The sequence below is a fragment of the Ziziphus jujuba genome, chromosome 10, assembly GCF_031755915.1.
Source record: "Ziziphus jujuba cultivar Dongzao chromosome 10, ASM3175591v1".
In the NCBI taxonomy this organism is placed as follows: domain Eukaryota; kingdom Viridiplantae; phylum Streptophyta; class Magnoliopsida; order Rosales; family Rhamnaceae; genus Ziziphus; species Ziziphus jujuba.
The window spans coordinates 7,610,837-7,632,928 of NC_083388.1; the positions used below are offsets into that span (position 1 = coordinate 7,610,837).

At 33.7% G+C, this 22,092-nt stretch overlaps 3 protein-coding genes across 7 annotated transcripts; 2 read left to right on the plus strand and 1 right to left on the minus strand.

Moving 5' to 3' along the window:
• Window positions 1-437: 437 nt before the first annotated feature.
• Window positions 438-4,915, plus strand: LOC107430539 (calmodulin-binding receptor-like cytoplasmic kinase 2). Its single transcript, XM_016041381.4, has 6 exons — window positions 438-1,222; window positions 1,407-1,645; window positions 1,881-2,049; window positions 2,578-2,667; window positions 2,995-3,293; window positions 4,376-4,915. Exons 1-6 carry the CDS (start codon window positions 964-966, stop codon window positions 4,691-4,693), a joined length of 1,374 nt encoding a protein of 457 aa, XP_015896867.3. The 5' UTR covers window positions 438-963; the 3' UTR covers window positions 4,694-4,915.
• A 482-nt stretch (window positions 4,916-5,397) lies between these two features.
• Window positions 5,398-12,897, plus strand: LOC107430591 (alpha-glucan phosphorylase, H isozyme). 2 transcript variants are annotated; one of them, XM_016041444.4, is made up of 16 exons: window positions 5,398-5,742; window positions 5,862-6,111; window positions 6,230-6,409; window positions 6,664-6,840; window positions 6,938-7,023; window positions 7,225-7,414; window positions 7,706-7,798; window positions 7,969-8,153; window positions 8,321-8,438; window positions 8,511-8,639; window positions 9,166-9,384; window positions 9,492-9,695; window positions 10,220-10,378; window positions 11,021-11,284; window positions 11,942-12,132; window positions 12,382-12,897. In XM_016041444.4, exons 2-16 carry the CDS (start codon window positions 5,890-5,892, stop codon window positions 12,506-12,508), a joined length of 2,544 nt encoding a protein of 847 aa, XP_015896930.3. In that variant the 5' UTR covers window positions 5,398-5,742; window positions 5,862-5,889; the 3' UTR covers window positions 12,509-12,897. The 2 variants fall into 2 exon arrangements, with proteins under 2 accessions (XP_015896930.3, XP_015896931.3); XM_016041445.4 differs by having other exon boundaries at window positions 5,398-5,737.
• A 4,263-nt stretch (window positions 12,898-17,160) lies between these two features.
• Window positions 17,161-21,027, minus strand: LOC107410958 (serine/arginine-rich splicing factor SR45a). Of its 4 annotated transcripts, none has more exons than XM_060811962.1 (7): window positions 20,816-21,024; window positions 19,540-19,562; window positions 19,371-19,445; window positions 19,163-19,271; window positions 18,855-19,004; window positions 18,386-18,431; window positions 17,161-18,288 (listed from the first exon to the last, which is right to left on the minus strand). In XM_060811962.1, exons 1-7 carry the CDS (start codon window positions 20,816-20,818, stop codon window positions 17,492-17,494), a joined length of 1,203 nt encoding a protein of 400 aa, XP_060667945.1. In that variant the 5' UTR covers window positions 20,819-21,024; the 3' UTR covers window positions 17,161-17,491. The 4 variants fall into 4 exon arrangements, with proteins under 4 accessions (XP_060667945.1, XP_015873943.3, XP_048324296.1 ...); XM_016018457.4 differs by having other exon boundaries at window positions 18,031-18,288; window positions 18,390-18,431; window positions 20,816-21,026; XM_048468339.2 differs by lacking the exons at window positions 17,161-18,288; window positions 18,386-18,431 and adding an exon at window positions 18,629-18,689 and having other exon boundaries at window positions 20,816-21,027.
• Between the last annotated feature and the right edge of the window lie 1,065 nt (window positions 21,028-22,092).

A 22,092-nucleotide genomic window follows, 5' to 3' on the forward strand; every position in this document is an offset into this window, starting at 1 on the left:
AAACGAAATTGAAAACTTAAAATGGGGATTTGAGCCATGATTGAGGCAGATCTAACTCAATGGAGATAGACGTAGAGAGGCAGGCTCTAGAAAGATTATAATAAATTGATAGAATTTTTGTTCTGGTTCGATCTGTCTTTTAGCTCATTAGGAATGCATCATTTTTAAAATTTGTCTGCGTCGTGAGCCCATTTTGTCAATAATGGTAGAAAAAGATTAGTTTATTTAAAAGTATATATAATATATATATATATAGAGAGAGAGAGAGAGAGAGAAACTACGTGTGATGGAATTTATTACGATTTTTGCTACATGTGGACGGAATTTACTGTAATTTTCATCAATTTTTATCTGTGTGCAAGAGAATTTACGATCAATTCCCTCGGACCGACCGCATATATTTTAAAAAGAAATTGATATTATAATGGAGGATTGGAACTAGAGGTGGGGATCATAACTTTAAAAGGAATCCAAATATGCAGTATCATCGAGCACGTATAAAATTTCTCTTTTTTTCTTTCTTTTACTTTTTCTTGTAACACATAAAATTTTTCATTTAATTTAGTAAATAGCTTTTTATCAACCGCAAACAAGCCATATACAACTCTTACAGGACGTGAAACGGTCCTTTCTGTCGATGTCTAGCCTATAAGGTTTAAGTTAGGTCGTTATAGTTTGCTTTGAAAATTGGTATTATTTTAAAGCTTAACTGGGTTAAGCTGCCCTAGTTGCAATTTTCTTCGATTGACCAAGTTATAAAAAATTTGTAATTGAAATTCGACATGGAAGCAAGCTACAATTCACATGTTTGAATTGGTCCCCCAATCAAGCAAATAAAAATACATGAAAATGATAGAAACCAGAAACCTTTTTTCTTTTTTTTTCCTTTTTTTGTCTGTCGATTATAACAACAAATATGGTCAATATCAATCAGCTGAGATGAGAGGGCCATAAGCTCTGCAAATGAAGAAAACTTCAAGTCCCCAAAACCTATATTCAAGCCAGAGAAAACAGAAGTCTGCCTTCCAAGAGGGTGATACTTGCAATGGCACAAGCAAGAACAATCACAAATCTCATCCTGCCCTGAAATATTTCAGAGTTGCAGTCAAGAAATTTTCTGGGATTTTCACAATCTTTCTCTTTAGTCAAAGGAAGGCTGCCTCAAAATCTGATATTACTGATGGAAGCAGAAACAAAAAAGACCAAATTAGAGGGGTTTCCTGTGAGTTTCACTGATTTCGTTTTGCTTTTAATTCTCGAAGGATCATAAATTTTTGTATGTACAAAAACCCTTTTTACTGATTTCTCTGCAGATCTTATCATAGCTATGAATTGAGAATTGGGAATTTGTATATCATTAGATTGTGGTGTATAATCTGATTTAATTTCGTGTTTATTATCTGCAGCTCCAATTGACCTTTCCACAGGTAGTTACAGCAACAGTTCATCAAGACACAAGTACTCTAATGCTTCTTCCAATGCTGCAAGTGGGCAAGTTGGGACACTCAACTTCTCCTTTGAAGAGATTAGTAAGGCAACAAATAAGTTCTCTCCGGATAATAAAATCGGGGAGGGCGGGTTTGGAACAGTTTACAAAGGGAGGCTTAAAGATGGAACACTGGTTGCTATAAAGCGTGCTAAAAAGGTACATGTTAATTGTAAATCTATGCCAGATAATGTGATTATAACTTATGCAATAGAATGTGAAAAAAACACTGTTAAGCATTATGCATATCACATAAGCGATCTTCGCTAGGACCTATGATTTGAAGCTTGCATGTGAACATGAGATGGAATTATAGGGAAAAAGGGATATGAAATTATGAACTAGATAAATTTTTCAAAGATTATATGTTATAATGGGTTGAAAATCTTTGCAGAATACATATGACAAGGTCTTATCGTCGGAGTTCAGGAATGAAATACTTGCCCTGTCAATGATTGAGCATCTGAATTTGGTCAGGCTATATGGGTTTCTGGAGCTTGGAGATGAGAGAATTATTGTGGTTGAATATGTTGGCAATGGAACACTTAGGGAACATCTGGATGGTAAGTCAAGTGACCAGTTTGTTATTCAATTCTAAACTTAGTTATGAGCAAAAGTAGTCTGTAGAGGCAGGAAACCAGAAATAGAAGAGTATTTGGTAAGTATAGATATAGGTTCTGATATAAATTGTTATCCTGAAAACTGGAAATTTGAAAAGATTAAGTACAAGTTAAAAATTCCAAAAAACTCTGTGTTCAATAATTTTGAAAGTAGAATGAGTTTGAAAATCATACTGAGGTCAGAGTTATTTAAAAATTCAATCTACAATATTATTCTATGGTTCTACCAGTGACAACTTTGATATTTCTTTCTTTCATCATCGACAAAGTAGACTCAAGGAAGATTTATGATTGCAAGTGTTTGATTAGCGTAATTGTTCCTTTGGTTGGTTCTTAGGATGGTTTAGATTAGCACCTTCCAATAATCCCACTACATGGTTATGATAAGGCTATTACAAGTGTTTGATTAGTCTAAAGATCCTTACATCAAAAAATTTTGATAAAAAAAAAAAAATGTCACTCTTTATGCAGGTAAACATGGAAATGTACTTGAACTTGCTGAGCGTTTGGATATCGCAATTGATGTAGCTCATGCAATTACCTATCTTCACATGTATACAGGTATGCAATCATTTCTAATCTAAAAAAAGTAGAGGCATTGTTTTTCAAAAGCTTTAGGTTTAACTTCTAGGCAGTTACTCATGCAAAATGTCTAAAACTGTTAATTTTTGCATAGACTTCTATTTTCAGATCCAAATAACAACCCATCTGAGCTTTCCTGTTGTCATATGTTGGTAAATGGGAATTGTAGAAGGTACAGTAGATGCAGGCCAGTTTTGAGAAAAACACACCTTAGTCTAGAACTACAATTCATTGTGACTCATTTTTCTTGAAACTCTAAGAGCATTTGGTGAACTAAATTTTTTTTTTTTTCCATGTATTTAACAGATCCTCCAATAATACATAGAGACATAAAAGCATCCAACATCCTCATCACTGAGAAACTTCGAGCAAAAGTTACAGACTTTGGATTTGCACGAGTCACTACAGAAGACAGTGGGGTAACTCACATTTCAACCCAGATCAAAGGAACATCAGGCTACTTGGATCCTGAGTACCTCAGAACGTATCAACTAACCGACAAGAGTGATGTTTACTCCTTTGGTGTGTTGCTCGTAGAAATGATGACAGGAAGACACCCCATTGAAACAAAGAAACCTAACAGCGAGAGACTAACGATAAGATGGGTAAGTATTCTAAACAACCTAATTCATTAGAGTTACATATATCTGAGATGTCTAGTAAATTCAATCCTCCTGTTTGATAGCATTATTTTCTCCTGGAGCTGCTCTGTTAATGAAGAGTTCCTTATTCAAGATTAATTAATCTTGGTAAATCTAAATCCTAATTAAATCAAATCATTTTTTCTGCTCAAACTTTTTACCGAGGAAATTAATGCAGAGTTACTCTATGCATTTTTTATTCCATGCCATCATGAAAACTTAAGTCTCATCTCATTTAGCCTTTTTCCTGGCAATCATGAAAACTTAAGTCTGACTTCATTTAGCCTTTTTCTTGTCTACTTGCTTTGCATGTTTCTTTAACTTAAAGCTGGAGCAAATATAATTGCAGCTCTCCTAATATGCCCACTGTTCCTAGTATTTCTCCCAAACTTGTGTCACAAGAATTGCATTTTACCTGGTTTCCATGAACAGTGACATCTTCATCTTGGTCTGTTCCTATTTCTCCAGTAATCTAGACAAAGACTGGGTTAAGAACTGCTCTGAATGAAATATCGATTAGCCAGTCTATGTCAGATGATATACTAGACAGCTCATAACGAAAGCAATTTAAGTATGTTACCAATGAAAAAAAAAAAATTAAACGAACTAGTGCAGAATCTTCTTGAGGCACACTGCTAGAAAGGGAATCTGGCACATTACAATCAACTGCTTATATGTTTTACCATTCTTTGCTGGTTCTAGAAGAACCAACATCAGCGACTTCATTCAATCAGTTTCCATGTATTTACCGTCAACTCATATATATATTTTTCCAATGTGACTTAATTCTCAACTAAAACCTAGGAGAAAAGATGAAGAATATGTATATATATATATATATATATATTTTGTTTGAAATGCAAAGAAGCGTCTAACTATGCAAAATGAAGAAGGAAAAATAAACTTCTATTTCGTTTCCTCACTCTGAAAGAATGTTGTCCTAGTCGTGATTGATTTAACACTGCATAACTAATCGTTTTGGCATCAAAGGTTTTCATCAAAAACTAACAGAAATGCATAACCATACCATCATATAAATAATGCAGGCAATGCAGAAGTTAAAAGAAGGATACCCTGTCCTTGCAATGGACCCGAAGCTAAGAAGAAATGCACCATCAACCATGGCAGTGGAGAAAGTACTAAAACTGGCTCACCAATGCCTAGCACCTTTGAGACATTCAAGACCTTCCATGAGAAAATGTGGTGAGGTTTTATGGGGAATCCGGAAGGATTTCAGAGACAGTGCCTTCCCTTCTCCTTCTACTTCCCACCATTCTGCGAATTTCCCTCGAAGAGATTCAAAGAATAGAGATACACCATTTGGGATTGAAGATAGAGGGAACTTTAAATTTATCTCTGCATAAGAACTATAGCAAGTGAGTGAAAGTTTGTGGTTGAGCATTTATCTATACGTAATTTGTTCAACATAATATATATGTAAATTCATTTTTGAGTGTATAAAAACCCACTCTCAGTTAGGCTGTGATTCTTGTTTGTCCAAAGTGAAAGAAAAGGAATTTGTAAATGCTAAACTACTATATTATTCTCAGTAACTCGTTAAGTTTATAGAATCCACAATTCGTCTTTGTTGGATTTTACGTATTTGAAAGATAAAATGAAATCAGTATAAGCTTTTTAAGTGTATTTAACATGCTTGATCCGAAAATGTGAATAAAAAGTAGGATTATAATTTGTATCTTATGCAACACATAAACGATGGTAAGATTAAACAATTGTAATTAACAATGCCTAACTTTATAGTTGGCAATCCTTTTTTTGATAAAAATCATTGAAGAAATCAAAAAATAAATAAATAAACAAGAAATGAACGGTGACTCCGTGATTTACAGAAGTCAAAAGAGCACTTTGCGTCGTAAGCAGATGTTACACGTATTATCATCCAACGATTTAATGCAGCCACGTGTCCACATGCCTTTACAAAAAAGCAAGTAAGATAAAATAATGTTAAAAAATAATAATAAAAAATCTGATCACCAGCTAAGCAATTGTACGGTTCTCACACATTTCACTTACTTACTCATTTCGATACATATTTTATCGTTTGGCTCCAATTCCATGTGATACGTTCACGTTCACTTCAATCACTTCCAAGAAAGAAAAAAAGAAGCACTTTCTCTTTTTCTAAACTTGTTCTTCTTCTGCTTCGTCTTCCACTTGCCCACACTGATATTTTGATGAATACTCCCAAAATCTCTCTTTCTCTCTCTCTCTCTCTCTCTATTTGTCTGCTTTACCACTAAAATCAGTATCAGTTCGCATATTCTTTCTCTTTTGGACCATTTCCTAAAATATCTCCTATTTTCTCTCTTATATTCACTTTTCTTCAACTTTCTATCTATCTCTCCCCTTCTTCGACGTTTGGAGCCGATTACAGCAAATTAAGCAGAGTTTCGTAATTTTCTACTTCTTTTTTCATTCAATTTTTTGTTTTTTTGGGTGAATTTTGAATTTTGGACGGTTGGATTATGCTGAATTTGGTGTTTGATTGGGTTTGGATTTTACTGGTTTCAGATTGTTTTGAGGAACCGCTACAAGCATAATGGCGGCGACTGTGAAAACCAACAGAGCAGGTGTTCCTGCTTCTTCTGGAATTTCTTCGAAAGTTCCGGCAGCTGCGCAGCCATTGGCCGAAGAACCGTCGGAGATTGCTTCCAACATCAATTACCACGCGCATTACAGCCCGCACTTCTCGCCGTTCAAGTTCGAACCTGAGCAAGCTTACTATGCCACCGCGGAGAGCGTTCGCGACCGTCTTGTTCAAGTAATGGCAATATCTCAGCCTTTTTTTTTTTTTTTTAACTGAGGTTTCATTGATTTCTTGGATTTTGAAATGAGAAAAATGGATTTTTTTTTTTTTTTTTTGGTGATCGATTTTGCAGCAATGGAACGAGACGTACCTTCATTATCACAGAGTGGATCCAAAGCAGACTTACTACTTGTCAATGGAGTATCTTCAAGGACGAGCTTTGACAAATGCGATTGGGAACCTCAACCTCCAAAGTGCATATGCCGATGCTTTGAATAAATTAGGACATCAGCTTGAGGAAATAGTTGAGCAGGTAAATCCATTTTGGTCCTGAATTTTTCTTGTGAAGTTGGAGTTAGTGATATTTGGATATGGTAGAATTTGGTGTTAGTCAATTACTTTGATTTTTACATTAAAAAATAATAATAATAATAAAATAAAAAACAAAGAGTGAAAGAAGTATACCTTGGTTTGGCTGCTTAAAATGCTTGTTCATTTTGTGTACATCATTGAATTATTATTCAATTTCCATGAGCAAGTAGTGCGTTGATTGATGAGTATTTGTAGGAGAAAGATGCAGCATTAGGAAATGGTGGGTTGGGGAGGCTTGCTTCGTGCTTTCTGGACTCCATGGCAACATTAAACCTGCCTGCATGGGGTTATGGCTTGAGGTACAGATATGGGCTGTTCAAGCAACGGATCACCAAGGAGGGCCAAGAGGAAGTTGCTGAGGACTGGCTGGAGGTTATATTTTCACCTAAGGCTAAGAAATTTTGCCTACTTTATTGAGTCTTACTGAATTTTTTTTTTTTTTTTTTTTCCTTCTATGGAAACTGTGCAGAAATTTAGTCCTTGGGAAGTTGTCAGGCATGATGTTGTATTTCCTGTCAGATTCTTTGGTCATGTTGAGGTTAACCCTGATGGAGCGTAAGTGCCATCTTAAAGATCAATTCATATATTGATCTGAGTATTGCTTTGGAGAATACCCTGAGATTAAAAAATACAAGGTCTTACCATCAGGGATTTTATTCAATTGTCTGAAGGGTGCTTCCTTGTCTTAAATCACCTGAAACTTAATTGTTCAGTTGGTGCATGTATTAACTACCTAGTATTTTCAATGTTTTACAGTCGAAAATGGGTAGGAGGAGAGGTTTTGCAAGCTTTGGCTTATGATGTGCCAATTCCAGGATATAAAACCAAGAACACTATTAGCCTTCGCCTTTGGGAAGCCAAAGCTTCTGCTGAAGATTTCAATCTATTCCAATTTAACGATGGGCAATATGAATCCGCTGCACAGCTTCATTCTCATGCTCGACAGGTTGGTAAATGATTATCTATGAAGTGTAGATATAGAGGTATTTATCCCTTCTTTGAAAGGAAAGGATACTGTTCATTCATTTCAAAAGGTTATGCTATAGTTGGATCTTTCACCATTTTAGCTAAATTGTTTACTTTTTTATCAAACTCACTAAATGTTGTTCAACAACATTTCATGTTTGAATAGTTTCATATTTTTCCTCTGAAAGCATAAAAAGGGCTGCAAAGATAGGATTCTCGAACTTAACGGTTCCCAAGTTGTCAAGCATTTAATGAATTTGCAAAATTGCAGATTTGTGCTGTTCTCTATCCTGGAGATGCTACAGAACATGGAAAACTTCTACGGTTGAAGCAACAATTTTTTCTCTGCAGTGCTTCTCTTCAGGTTGATTGATTCTCTTCTTTTCCTCCATTGATGTCAGCATGTGCCTTTGACATTTTGATATGCTTAATAACAATTTCTTTTTACATTGATGATTTTCTTCATGAAAGTTAATAGTTTTTCTTGTCTCTACGTATCAGTCACTAATCTTGGGAAATTGAAATCAATTACAGGACATAATTTCTAGATTCAAAGAGAGAAAACAGGAACGTGGCTCATGGAATTGGTCTGAATTTCCCAGCAAGGTTGCTGTACAATTAAATGACACTCATCCTACACTTGCAATTCCGGAGCTAATGCGATTACTAATGGATGATGAAGGACTTGGATGGGATGAAGCATGGGATGTGACATCCAGGTGCATTAAATTTCATGTTGCTAGTGTGATTGCTTATATGGAAAACAGAAAAGTGAAGAAACGTGTTCTCTAAGGCATCTGCTGCAAAATCTTCCTTCTGTGACATTTAGGCATGATATACTTTTTGATTAGAGCTAATGAATACTAAATTTTAATTATTGAACCAGGACTATTGCTTATACTAATCACACAGTCCTTCCTGAAGCACTTGAGAAATGGTCACAACCTGTGATGTGGAAGCTTCTTCCTCGCCATATGGAGATCATAGAAGAAATTGACAAGAGGGTATAATTCTCATTCTTCTGTCTGTAAAAATTATTTTTGTGATGGAGATTTGATATCGGAACTACCTTACAGTTCATTGCATGTATACGCTCCACACGAACTGATCTTGAGAGCAAGATTTCCAGTATTAGCATCTTGGATAACAGTCCCCAAAAGCCTGTGGTTCGGATGGCAAACTTATGTGTGGTTTCTGCACATACAGTAAGTTGTTCATTCTTTGGAAATATAGTTAAATTATCTTTTCTAGCTTATGGTTTCATCTTAGCTTTCCTGGTAGTCTCTACAATCTGCATGTATCCTGAAATGGTATTGGGAAAGCTAATACCACTCCTACAATAAACCTAAGCATCTTGTTTTTGCAACAATAGGCTGATATCTGTATATTACTTGCTGTTTGAATTGTGTCTCAATATTGTTTATTTGTCATATTCAAACAGTGAATTATTTTTGTTGGTAAATTGCATACATGTTGAATTCCTCCTTAGAGTCATCCTTTCTTTTCCACTCTTTTCTGCTTTGGAGGGATTTTGTTGAAAGGAAAATAGTTATTTGCCATCCATAATGTCTACACTCTAGTCGTACTTTTGCAATCATATATCTCTCATATTTAAATTTCATAACGCAACAAAATCATGTTCAATGATATATTTATCTCCTCAATTAATCTATGAGTTTGAGTTATTTTGAAATTTTGTAACATTTATAATTTGATATCCATTATGTGTAGGTTAATGGTGTTGCCCAATTGCACAGCGATATTCTAAAGTCAGAGTTATTTGCAGACTATGTTTCTATATGGCCAACAAAGTTTCAAAATAAAACCAATGGCATTACTCCTCGCCGGTGGCTCCGGTTTTGCAGTCCTGAGCTCAGTGACATAATCACAAAATGGTTGAAAACCGATCAATGGGTCAGCAACCTTGACCTACTGACAGGTCTACGGAAAGTATGTATTCAAAATATATTGGAAATACTTCTTCCTTCTGTCACTGTACGATTGCCTTCTTGTAATTGTAATTTTATTATTTTTGCTGAGGATGCTTTCTCCAACAGTTTGCAGACAATGCAGACTTCCAAGATGAATGGGCATCTGCCAAATTGGCTAATAAACAGCATCTGGCACAGTACATAGAGCGTGTGACAGGTGTGAGCATTGACCCAAGCAGCCTATTTGACATACAAGTGAAGCGAATCCACGAATATAAGAGACAGTTGCTGAACATTCTTGGTGCAATTTACAGATATAAGAAGTTGAAGGTATTGTACAGTCACATTCTTTTTCTTTTGGTAGAGATACACATCCTGCTGTTACTTATTTTATTATAAACAATTTTCCTTTGCTTACTGGCATTATCATTGGATAAACTGGAAATTGGGCCAAAAAAATATGATACATAATTATTTTGTGAATTTTACCTTCTCTTGTTTGTTATATATCCACCTATCATTTCATGACTTATGTCTTTGTCCTGGATGAATGGAGCTGTACTTGCACAACCTGTATGATCTTTTAAAATGACTGGAATACTTTTTCCATTTATTGGTTCTCAAATTTAGTCCTTAAAATTTTACCTTTTTCACAATTAAGTTGAGAGATTTTAGTTTCATAGCAACATGATGTCCAGTTATTTCCCAAAGCATCCTATAATTACATGTGTGCCTTATTACTTTGTTCTGTTTATTCTTCAAAATATTAAATAATATTCTTTTCAATATGCAACAGAGAATTACCATTTTATAGTTAATATATTTAGAACCTGCTTGAAACTAAATTGTGACAGGAGATGAGCTTTGAAGAGCGGAAGAAAACAACTCCACGCACCATCATGATAGGAGGAAAAGCATTTGCAACATATACAAATGCTAAAAGAATAGTCAAACTGGTAAATGATGTTGGTACTGTAGTCAATAGTGATCCTGAGGTCAATAGCCACTTGAAGGTAAATTGTTTGCCATCTTTTCAGAGATGCTTGGTATTTGTTTGTTCTTATTCTAGATTAATGCATCTGAATGTATCTCTTGCTAAAGATTTTCCATGACCATATAACAAAGAGGCTAAGTATATCTCTAGTATAGATCAGAGACCTAAGTTTGATTTTAACATACTAAAACAAACTTGGAAGGACCTTTGTCGAAGAAGAATGACTTAATCCATCTGGTAATAGAACTTGCTATATATGTCAGGACAATTGCCCAAAATAAAACCATGACTTGTCTTTTAGATGAAGAGTTCTTAAATGTGTTTACTTTCAATAAGATGTCATGAATCCAGAAAGAGAAAGCTTATGATGCTTCTTCCAAGTCCATGGATAAATTTGTTGTTGGTAACTAATGCATCGTTGTTACTTTCTGAATGTTTGAGATATTGTTGGTTATGTATACCCTCCTTCCACGTGCATATGAGCATGGAGCAATATACCTTCATTTAGGAATCATAATGTATAGCATGCCCCTTAATATTGTACTCCCGTTACAAATGTATTCATTATTCATTTGTAATTTTTTCTTTGCCTGTTTCTCTTGAATTGCTGGATTCATGGTCTGTAATGAACTTATATCAGTTCATTGACAACAATTTGCAGGTAGTATTTGTTCCAAATTACAATGTATCTGTCGCAGAGATGCTCATTCCAGGAAGTGAGCTATCACAGCATATTAGCACTGCAGGCATGGAGGCAAGTGGCACAAGCAACATGAAGTTTGCGCTCAACGGTTGCCTCATAATAGGTACACTTGATGGGGCTAATGTGGAAATTAGGGAGGAAATTGGAGAGGAAAATTTCTTCCTCTTTGGGGCAACAGCAGATGAAGTCCCCAGATTGCGCAAGGAAAGAGAGAATGGACTGGTATGATGTTTCATTTTCTTTTTAATCATAGTCCATAAAATGTGTATGCACGACAAAAAACTCAATATTCGAGATCTTATTCATGGACAGTGTTTCATGAACTCTTCTTGCTGTCCAGCATCCAATGCTCGGATGTTGGTAAGGGTATGACCATTACATTCCCCAAATTTATGGAAAGAAAACTTCATTGACAAAATAAATCTGACACATGGTCATGCATATGCATCCAACACTCATTCCCCATTCCATGTAATATTTCATATAAAAGATCTTTTTGTTCCATTTAGGAAATGGTATTAATGTCGTAATACTCTCATGTCTATATAAATAGCAAATATATATATATATATATATATTTATATAAATTGCAGCAAGAGATTAGAAGGTTTAAAGCCAAATTAGTTATTACCTCATAGCTTTCTCTGTAAATTCATTATAATTACCTTATGGTGTAAAATCAAGGTACCAGTACCCTAACTAATTTTCTGATAGTAATTTATTGTTGCTTCGGTTGAGCTGGAGCTTTATTTTTTTCACTTCGTCCGAGTGTATTTTCAAATGGTTTTCCTAATGTAAAAATTATCAGCCTGCTTAATGATAAGTAATCATTGCTTATTCTTGTGTGACATTTTTGATTCTTGTCATGAATTAACCCAGTTCAAGCCTGATCCTCGGTTTGAGGAGGCCAAGCAGTTCATAAGGAGTGGGGTTTTCGGAAGTTATGACTATGACCCACTGCTTGATTCACTAGAGGGAAATTCTGGTTATGGTCGTGGCGATTATTTTCTTGTTGGTCATGACTTTCCAAGTTACATGGATGCTCAGGCAAGAGTGGATGAAGCTTACAAGTGAGATCTTATCACTCTGAACCTTTTTTTTAGCACATTTCTAGACTCATTTTTATTTCAAGTTGATTACAATTTGAAATAGATTGTTCTTTGGGAGTCCCCATGTGTTAATTCTGGATGAAGAAATCTAAATAGCAGTCTATATTTTGGCTTCTAAGTTTGGTACATATCTAAGCAAAGTGATTCTACTAGCAAATGATACTTTCTCCACTGGTGTTGACTATGGAATGGTGCATATTATGCCTGCAGGGATAGGAGAAAATGGCTGAAGATGTCCATACTAAGCACAGCTGGGAGTGGCAAATTCAGCAGCGACCGCACAATCGCTCAGTATGCCAAGGAAATCTGGAACATAGAGGAATGCCGTGTACCATAAATTTACCCTCAATCCTGCTGGTTCGTTGAATATATATTAAAAATTTGGGCTCAGAATTACAAGGAAAAAAAAAAATTAAAAAGAAAAAAGAAAAAAGAAAAAGAAAAAGAAAAGTGAAGAGCCTTATTGGTAACCACTGGTATGCTTTCTATATTAAGGCATGGGTGTCTGGTGCTTGCGTCTTCCTCTGCTGAATCGATGTTCTAAAACTTTCTTTAGCGTAATAAGTTAATAATTTTTTTTTTTTTTTTTTTGGCTGAAAAGTGTAATAAGTTAATAATTTTGTATGCATTCTTTATCCTTTTCATAGATAAATATGTGTTTTAATTACTTTAAATTTGGAATTTCCTTGTGGCAGATGAATGAGATAATTTTATTTATTATTATTATTATTTTTTATCAGCAAACTTATCACAACTAAAGAGGGGAGATTTTCAAGGTAATTTGGAAGCGTATTTAGCAATGGATCAAGCTTACGTATCCAGAGATGACTGAGATGGAAGGTTAAACCAATGTTTCGTAAACTTGTTTAACCATAAGGGTCGGTTTTATGGCTTCTTCTGCTTTCCCATATGAAATATTAGATATCCTTCTCGTTTTCTTGGTTCTAATGTAAACAACGAAAAGAAGAAAGCTCCCAAAGTAAGATCTCAACCATTTGGATGCTGTCGACTTTTTCACCTGAAATTAACTTATAAATAATATATAATGACAACAGGTTCAACTCCGTCGCAGTAATTTCTAATGGTTCGTTAGGTCTTAATAATTATGGGAGAGTTTATTTTTGCAATTCTAAATGTACTTTATGTAGTTTAATATCCAGATAAAATTACTCAAACACCAACCTTTTGAATGCTTAGTTCATGCAGTCACACAAAGAGTTGCCGACCACCACGACCACCACTAGCGGATTCCCGAGATGACCCCATCCATATCAATCAACTCAAAACATGCCAATCTACACAACCACAACAACCTCATAGCCGAATTATAACCCACCCAATTGCTTTTGGCTGCAATTATGGCATAATATAGCTAGGCAGGATCATATACATATACATATATATATATATATATATATATGCTATTTCCTTGATAATATTTAATAATTAATTTTTAATGTAGGTAGAAATTCTCTAATTATGGGTTGCCATAGAAATATGAAATGTGATCCTCCTTTACTCATTAAAACAAAAATAAGACCCCATGTTTAGGTTTAAATTAATTTGACGGCTTTCTAATCAATTACCGTTGCTTTAAATTTTAGTTAAGAGCATGTACGCCTGATCAACTGATAAACAACATCATTTTTGTTAATGCTAACAAAATAATAAAAATAATAATTTTTATTTTTGTTTAGGAGTGCATACATTTGTACCATGCCTAGTTAGTAACTTAGTAAATAATAAGTGTATAAGATATCTATGTATGTATTTTTTTTTAAAAAAAAATTCCTATTTTCCATATTGATTTCAAATATACTAAAAATTGCAAATTTGTTTGAAAAAAAGAGTCCAAAACACGTATTAAATGCGTTGTCGTATTATACAAATGAAAAAGCTACATATATTTTTTCGAAAATATTGTTTTTTCTCTGTCACGACAACATAAAATTTGTGAATAAAAGAGATTTTTATTTTTTTATTTTATTCTTTTAATTATTTACAATTTTTTTATTTTTTAATATATTAAACTATTATTATCTAGTTATAATTTTGATATATATATAATATCCATATTTTTCATTCCATATTATTTAATTTATAACATTTCATGCATATATATATATATATATATACCAAATTTATAAACTTCTCATTTACATATTTTTGTAACCAAGTTTTTCTATGTATTTTTAAGTAAATAAAACGATTTATATATGTATTTTCTCTGTTAAATTTTTATTAAATTTTAAAAATAATATTGAATACATAAAAATCAAATTAAAACCAGAAAATGCTAGATCTATATATGAAATGGAGTGTCATGCTAATATTGGTTAGATTTCCATAACATTCCCCTTATATTTGAAGGAGAATATTATAGTAATAATCATTAATATCTATTAATTTTTTTTGGTTAAATTGATAAACTAAGAATATTTTGGAATTTGTATTCCATTTTTTAATTGAAAAATGAAACACTTATATATTGTCAATTAAGTGAGACATATACCTATAGAATACTTATATATGAATAAATTTATAGAATTCTCACCTTGGCCATACACGGTTGTCTTTAGAGTTAGAACTCGATTATCCAAAGAAATTGCATTACCAACTTTTCCACTTAGTATTGCAAAAATAGAGACATCGATTCATCACCAAGATGCCAAACGGTAGGCTCTGTTGTTGGCGTTACTACCTTTTAGTACATTCCAAGATAAGAACCAAGATAATCACAAAAACATGCAAACTGTAGAATAAAAAGAATATGTATCCCTCTTAACCTGTCCCATTACCAAAGATGTATTGTATTTTCCAACCATTCTTCCCAATGTATCAGCTTCCGGGCTTAGCAAGGAAAGACGCTGTTGTAAAAACATAAAGGAACAAAATCAACACATTATTAAACCCTACATGCTTAATCATAGTTCACTCACCTAGAACATTAAATGGCTCAAATATATTTGTAAAATCCCTCTCCACACCAATTTCACAAGAATAACAACCTATTAGTGTTTTGAGAAATACAATAAGAGGAGCTCCCTCTATAACTGCTTCAGCTATTGTCATTCATACCCTTTCAAAATTAGTGGATAAGATATCAATTTTTTTGGTTTTATTGTTTTTCTTATATAAAAAGAAAAATTGGGACACAATAGCCCAGATTGGTGGGGGTGTCATAGAACATGGTAGAAGGATGCACCATGATTAGGGATAGGCGTCGGTTCAATAATCAAATTTTTTCAAACTAAATTGAACCAAATCATTAAAAAAAAAAAAAAAAAAAAAGAACCGAACTAAACATTTTCGATTCAATTTGATTGTGTTAAATATTTTACTGTTTATTTAATTTTTTAATAATTTTTAGAAAGAAATATTATTATTTTCAATGATTTGAATTTAATATTATTAAAATAATTTTAAAACATAAAAATATATAAAATATAATTAATTATAAAAAATATTAAAAAATTATATATAATATATACGGTTTTTGTTTTATATTTTTTTTTAAGGAATGCTCAACTCAACTGGAACTGTCTGATTCGTCGTATATATGTTGAGTTTTGTTTGATTTGATTTGGGTGAAAAATTAATCAAACTGATCCGAATTAATTCGGTTTGATCGATTCTTATCACTTTATGCCCCCCCCTTCGGAAATACATGCCAAATGAAATGGTTCAAACGTCGGAAGTCGGTCTCCCATAATGCCCTTTTATTGAAAGACACCTGTGATTTTTTGAGATAGAGAAAGGCAATAGTATAAAAAATAAAAAATAAAAAAAAAGGACGTTAAGAAAATGACATCATTAAACCTTTTATTTTTGTGTTGAAAATTCTTTTATTTTCAAGTTCTTTCATTTTTATTTTTTTATAAAATGTATTTTTTTAAAAAATTTATATCCTCAAATATTTGCATTATTTTATTTTATTTTTCAATTCATATCGCTAAAATATTATCTTCTTTTTTTTTTCAATTTATATCCTAAAATATTTATATTCATCTTCATTCAATGTGAATTCATTTCCATTAAACTCCAAAACAGTTTCTAAAATAATACATCCATTCCTTCTTCTTCTTCTTTCTTTTTTTTTTTTTTTTCATTTTTTTACTGATGAATGTTGTCACATTTTCATCTAAATGTCATATAACAAATGTGGATGTCTAGGAAGCAAGGCATCCTCATTTGAAATTAAATTACATAGATAAAATTTATGTTTTATCGTCCATCATTTGAATAAATAAATTATCGATTTTATAAAAGACATTTTGGTTTTAATGTCGCAATGCTCTTATATGAATCTGGATAACTAGCCTCAAAGATTGGGAAATTATATAAATTGTCGCAGGGGGTTGCGACTTATGAGGGTTTAAAGCCAGATCACTTAATTAACTCAGGGTAACTTTCTAAATAAAACCATTATAATCTCGTGGCGTAAAATCCAGTTACCAGCAGCCTAATAAATTTCTGGAACTTGGAAAAAAAGAAATACATATATAAAAGAATAAAAAAAATTAAAGATTCGAAAGTAATCAACTTGCCTAGGTTAAGCTGCTTCAATTTTCCCACTCCATCTCTTTTATCTTTAAATCCTAATGTTATTTTCCCACTCATCTCTTCATCTTTAAATCCTATTGTTCTTGTCTATGTAAGAGTTACTAACCTGCTTAACGATAAGCGGCCATTGCTTCTTCTTGTCTGACACTTTTGCTTCTTGTTAATCACCAAGTTCAAGCCAGATTCTGGTTATGGTCAATGGTGATTATTTCTTGTTGGTTATGCTAATTATGTTCGCATTCATCCTTTTCACAAATAAAATATACGTTTTAATTACTTTAAATCTGGGCATTTCCTAGGTGATGGAGATAAACGAGATTAAAGGTTAATCCTAAGATGCAATGTTTTGTTAGACCAGAATAGCCGGTTTTGTGGTTTCTTCCACCTCCACTATGAAATACTAGTAAAATACGAGCAGGCCACTCAGTCACAACCCAGTCATATTGTATTTGTCTAGATGAATCACATCAACTTCATCTTTATAAATTCTGGTCGATGTAACTTGTAAATTAAGAACCTAACAAATATTTACCACAGCTTCAGGTCTAAGCCACTTACAAACTGAAATAAGACATAAAATAAAATCACTTAACAGAGAATAGAAGGTGACAGCTTTAACCCCCCAAATATACAGGGAAGTCTGTAACAAACTAGCTTCTCAAGAACCACAAAGGTACTATTTAAGCAGTTAAATTTATCTATTTAGTACCAAGATCACCACAGCCCTACCAGAGGCTAGACTTCCAGAATCTCTCTTCTAAGAGGTAGGTGATGAAGACCGAGGGCTAACAGACCTTGAAACTGATCTGGAACTTGCACTCACACTCCGACTCAAGCTCCGGCTCCTGCTACTCCTGGAGTAGCTATCCTGAGAAAGGTCACGTCTAGATGAAACCCTGTAAGACTTTGACAACCTCTGACTCTGTGAGATGCTTGGAGAGTAGCTCCTTTTTGAGCGCCTTCGTGAAGGAGAAACACTAGGAGAGTAGCTCCTTCTTGAACTCCTCTGTCGAGGAGAAACACTAGGAGAGTAGCTACTCCTTGAACTCCTCCTGGGCTTGGGTGAGACACTACGTGAGTAGCTCCTTCTTGACCTCCTCCTTGCCCTTGGTGAGACACTACGAGAAGCAAAGCGATAGCGATACCTTCTTCCATAGTAGTGCTCATATGGGGAATCATCCCTGGAGTAGGGAGAGTAGGAACGGTCCCGACGGCTCACAGGTGACCTGCTGTACGGTGACAGTGACCTTGAGTAAGACCTACGACGACCATCATATGGAGAATATGACCTACGCCTTCTATAGTAAGGTGACTCATATGGAGAATATGATCTACGCCTTCTATAGTAAGGTAAGAATGATCTGCGACGACGTCTATAGTAGGGAGAGTACGATCTACTCCTAGATCGGTCTGATGATCGAGATGACCCACTCAAGCTCCTTCGGTAAGGAGAGTAGCTGGGAGATTGACGAGGAGAGTAACTAGGAGTTCTTCTACTAGGAGAGTAACTTGGAGTTCTTCGACTAGGAGAGTAACTTGGAGTTCTTCGACGAACTATAACAACAACGTACCAAAAATTATAAAGCAAAGACAAGTCAAAAATTGCTAAGGAAAAATGTAGCCACCATACAGATATGAAATTAAAAATAACTTACCTCGAATCCTGGAGTAGGAGTACGCCCTCTTCGCCTCCTTGCCTGCAACAATAGTTAATAGAATAAGATCATGGTATTACCAGAAAACTCACAAATGGTAAAACAATGCTTTCAGGATTCAAAGTGTGCATCAGAGGCAGAGCAATAACATAAACAAACTGAAATACAACATATTTAAGTGCTATAAAAAAGAGAAATGCAGGGCATACAACCCCAATGATCTGATACTTCTTGATGTGTTTGATTTGTTTGTTTAGTTGTAGTTTGGAATTTGGTGAAGAGCTGCTACACACAGCTAACCTGCTGCCACAAACACTTCAAGTGGAAGAAGCAAACAACTTTCAAACTCAAAAGAACTAATAGCCAATAGGACTCTTAAGTCTTATATAATGTCGAAGTGTAGCGAGCACTAATGGATTGAATACAGCAATTGGGAATAAACAGGAAAACATGTAGACAATTTACCTTCTCCACTGTAATTACACGGCCTTCAACTACAGAGCGATTCAAATACTTAATGCAGCGATCAGCTTCCTCAACAGTTGACATCGTAACAAACCCAAAACCACGAGACTCTCTTGTCCATGGATCAACCACTAGATGAACATCCACCACCTAGAAAAAGTTAACCAAAGGATTGCATTAAAGGAATTAGAGCAAGCCAATCACATAATAAATAGCACCATCCAAAATTCCACATAATACATAAAGCCAAAATTAATTAAAAATTACAAAAATTAAAAAAAAAAAAAAAAAAATTCCATCATGCAAACCTTCCCCTCCGTTGCAAAGTGCTTTTCAAGTTCTCTCTTTGTCATTCGGGGGGACAACCCTGTGACATACAGGTTATTACCAGGATTATCCACATCACTTGAGGGACTCCTATCATCAACCAAAACAACAAAAGGTAAGATGACTATAGTGCAACAGGACAAATAAAAGATCAAACAACCCAACTAAGTAGCAAAATTAAAGCACTACCTTGACCGGCTCCTTGACAAAGATCTTGAGATAGATCTACCATATCTCTTATATGGAGATGGAGAACGGGAATACCTAGAAAATAGTTATAAAGAACATAAGAACACCAAGAAGTAATAAACATAAGAATGAAGAACATCAAAAACCAAGTTTCCAACATAAGACGCACCTTGACCTTCTGGAGTAAGACATCTGAATAACAGGCAGAAAAACAAAGCTCGGTCAAAAGTCATATAACAAAATCATATATAAGAAATCAAAAATAGAAAAAGACTAGTTACTATTACTGATATATAGAAAATTCAAGAAACTAACATAAAATATGCTCTTACAAGATCTTTCAACAGGGGAATCACTTATACATTCTGAATTGAAGATTGTGAGGGCTTATCATATCGCATCACAAAACATATATAATATACATATATTGCTATACGTGTCATATAGCCATACAGACTGGCATACAAAAATATGTATTCATTTTCCTTTGCAACAAAAAAGAACAATAAAAACAAACAAAAATCAGCTTAAACCTTCATAAATATTACCACCATAAGAACAACAAAATTATATTGGCAATATTCGAAGTAATACTCATCGAAAATTTCATACATGAATGAATAAACAGCTAAGCTTCACCAGAAATCACTGAATAAAAACAATCTGAAAATATACACCTACTTACGAAATGAATGGGTGAATGCAATCTGAAATTAATTCACAAACAAATCACCTAAGCTGTATTACATTGATTTCAAAAATATAAGGTAACGATCATCTGCAATTCTACAGGAAACTCAAAATCTGAATGAAATATTCACTACAAACAAATCACCAACACTCTTCAATGCTGATTTCAGAAACATAAAAAAAGCTGACCGTACACACAACGTAACGACTATTTGCAATTCTAAAAGAAATTTAAAATCAGAATGAAACATACAATACAAATAAATCACCGACGCCATTCAAAATTGATAACTAAAATATAATAAAGCTGTGATCATATACACAGCATAGCGATTATTTGCAAATCTACAAGAAACTCAAAATCTGAATGAAATATACAACACAAATAAATCATCTACGCGATTCAGAATTGATTTCAACAATATAAAAAAGCTGATTATATACACAACGTAATGATTATTTGCAATTCCACGAGAAACCCAAAATCAGAATGAAAATATACAATACACATAATTAAATAAATTACCTAAGCTATTCAAAATTGATTTTAAAAATATAAAATAGCTGGTCATGTACACAACGAAAAGATTATGATTTTGCAATTCTACATGGAATTCAAAAAATCAAACTACCTATATATATATATATATATATATATATATGTAAAATACAATACAAATAAACGGATCTTAAAGAAAAATTAAAAAAAAAAAAATTTTAATTTACGAATTTAAACAACGTGATCGAAGGCTTACCATATAGAATGATGGCAGAGAAAAATCACGAAGGAATTTGCAAATCTCTTTTCTTTTTTTTTTTCTTTTTTTTTTGTTTTGTGGATGGGTCTCTCTCCTTCCTCTCAATCTCGCAAAAATCGTACAAATTGATTGAAGGAAAAACCCGATAACGCAGAGAGCGAAAGGTTTATATCGAGAGGAACGTAGGGGAAGTTTCTGGAGAAACGGACGCCAAACACATTTAAATACGCTTCAATTTCTCTTTTGTGATCCGTGGTTATTATGTAACCTTAACCGGTTCTTATAGTGGGGTCCCACTGCAGTTCGCGGCTGGGACCAACAACTCGCCACGTCGTTGCTCGGAGGAGTTTTTGGTAAATGACTTTGAATCTAAAAAGGATGAAATGACTGGATGATCCTTATTTACTTGACGTGGCCCTCTTTCAGTGGATCGACGAGAGAATAAAGAGAGGATCCTGCGGAGCAAAATTATGCTTTAATATCAACCACATAATTTGGGCTGTGGATTTTTGGCCACGCGTGTTAGATTCGATTTGAATAGTAATATAATTTTTCAGGAAACTCCCTCATTTTGCGTTATTTATTGTAGTTTCCTCCGTGAACATGTATTTTACTGTTTTCGAGCCCAAAAAATTTGCAAATTTGTTTTTATCTCTTAATTTTTAAATGTCTTACATTTTTTTTTTTCCTTCATGAAATGAAGTTTGACCAAAAAAAAAAAATATATATATATATATATATATAAAGCAAAACAAATTTTAAATTAATTAAGCAAAGACAGGCATCAACATGGGCCGTTACTTTTGTTTAACTGCAAGTCCAAAAATTCCAACGAGACTTGCCGAAAATATTACTTGCCACTTTGACACTTTGACAGCTAATGTGGCGAACTTTTCCATATACGATATTAATTTTAGAAAAAGCTAATTAATTCTAGCCAACTAATGGCCATTACACGTTGTAACAAATAGATTAAAATACATGTGCCAATATTAGCAAACTCATTCAAAATTTGCATATTCCAAATAAGAGAAACTTTGTAATTGCAATCACGTTGCATGGCCTAGTGATCAATACACAGTTATTTCAAGCATAGAATCAGTTTTTGTTTTAAATATTATCTATTAAAGAAATATATAATCATTGTAAAATAATATTGGTACCAAATTTGTTACCTCATCGATATAGCATGATTTTACTGAGTTCACTTTCAATGAATCCCCGAGATGGCTTTTTTGTGGACTACTAATCTCATACCACATCAACCGAGTAAA

Coding starts and splice junctions, on each gene's coding strand:
- LOC107430539 (XM_016041381.4), top strand. CDS start 964: ATGAAGAAAACTTCAAGTCCCCAAAACCTATATTCAAGCCAGAGAAAA. Junction 1,223..1,406: donor CCAAATTAGAGGGGTTTCCT/GTGAGTTTCACT, acceptor TATTATCTGCAG/CTCCAATTGACCTTTCCACA. Junction 2,668..2,994: donor CTATCTTCACATGTATACAG/GTATGCAATCAT, acceptor TGTATTTAACAG/ATCCTCCAATAATACATAGA.
- LOC107430591 (XM_016041444.4), top strand. CDS start 5,890: ATGGCGGCGACTGTGAAAACCAACAGAGCAGGTGTTCCTGCTTCTTCT. Junction 6,112..6,229: donor TTCGCGACCGTCTTGTTCAA/GTAATGGCAATA, acceptor TCGATTTTGCAG/CAATGGAACGAGACGTACCT. Junction 8,640..9,165: donor GTGTGGTTTCTGCACATACA/GTAAGTTGTTCA, acceptor CATTATGTGTAG/GTTAATGGTGTTGCCCAATT.
- LOC107410958 (XM_060811962.1), bottom strand. Junction 19,446..19,539: donor TCTTACTCCAGAAGGTCAAG/GTGCGTCTTATG, acceptor ACTATTTTCTAG/GTATTCCCGTTCTCCATCTC. Junction 19,272..19,370: donor TTGTCAAGGAGCCGGTCAAG/GTAGTGCTTTAA, acceptor GGTTGATGATAG/GAGTCCCTCAAGTGATGTGG.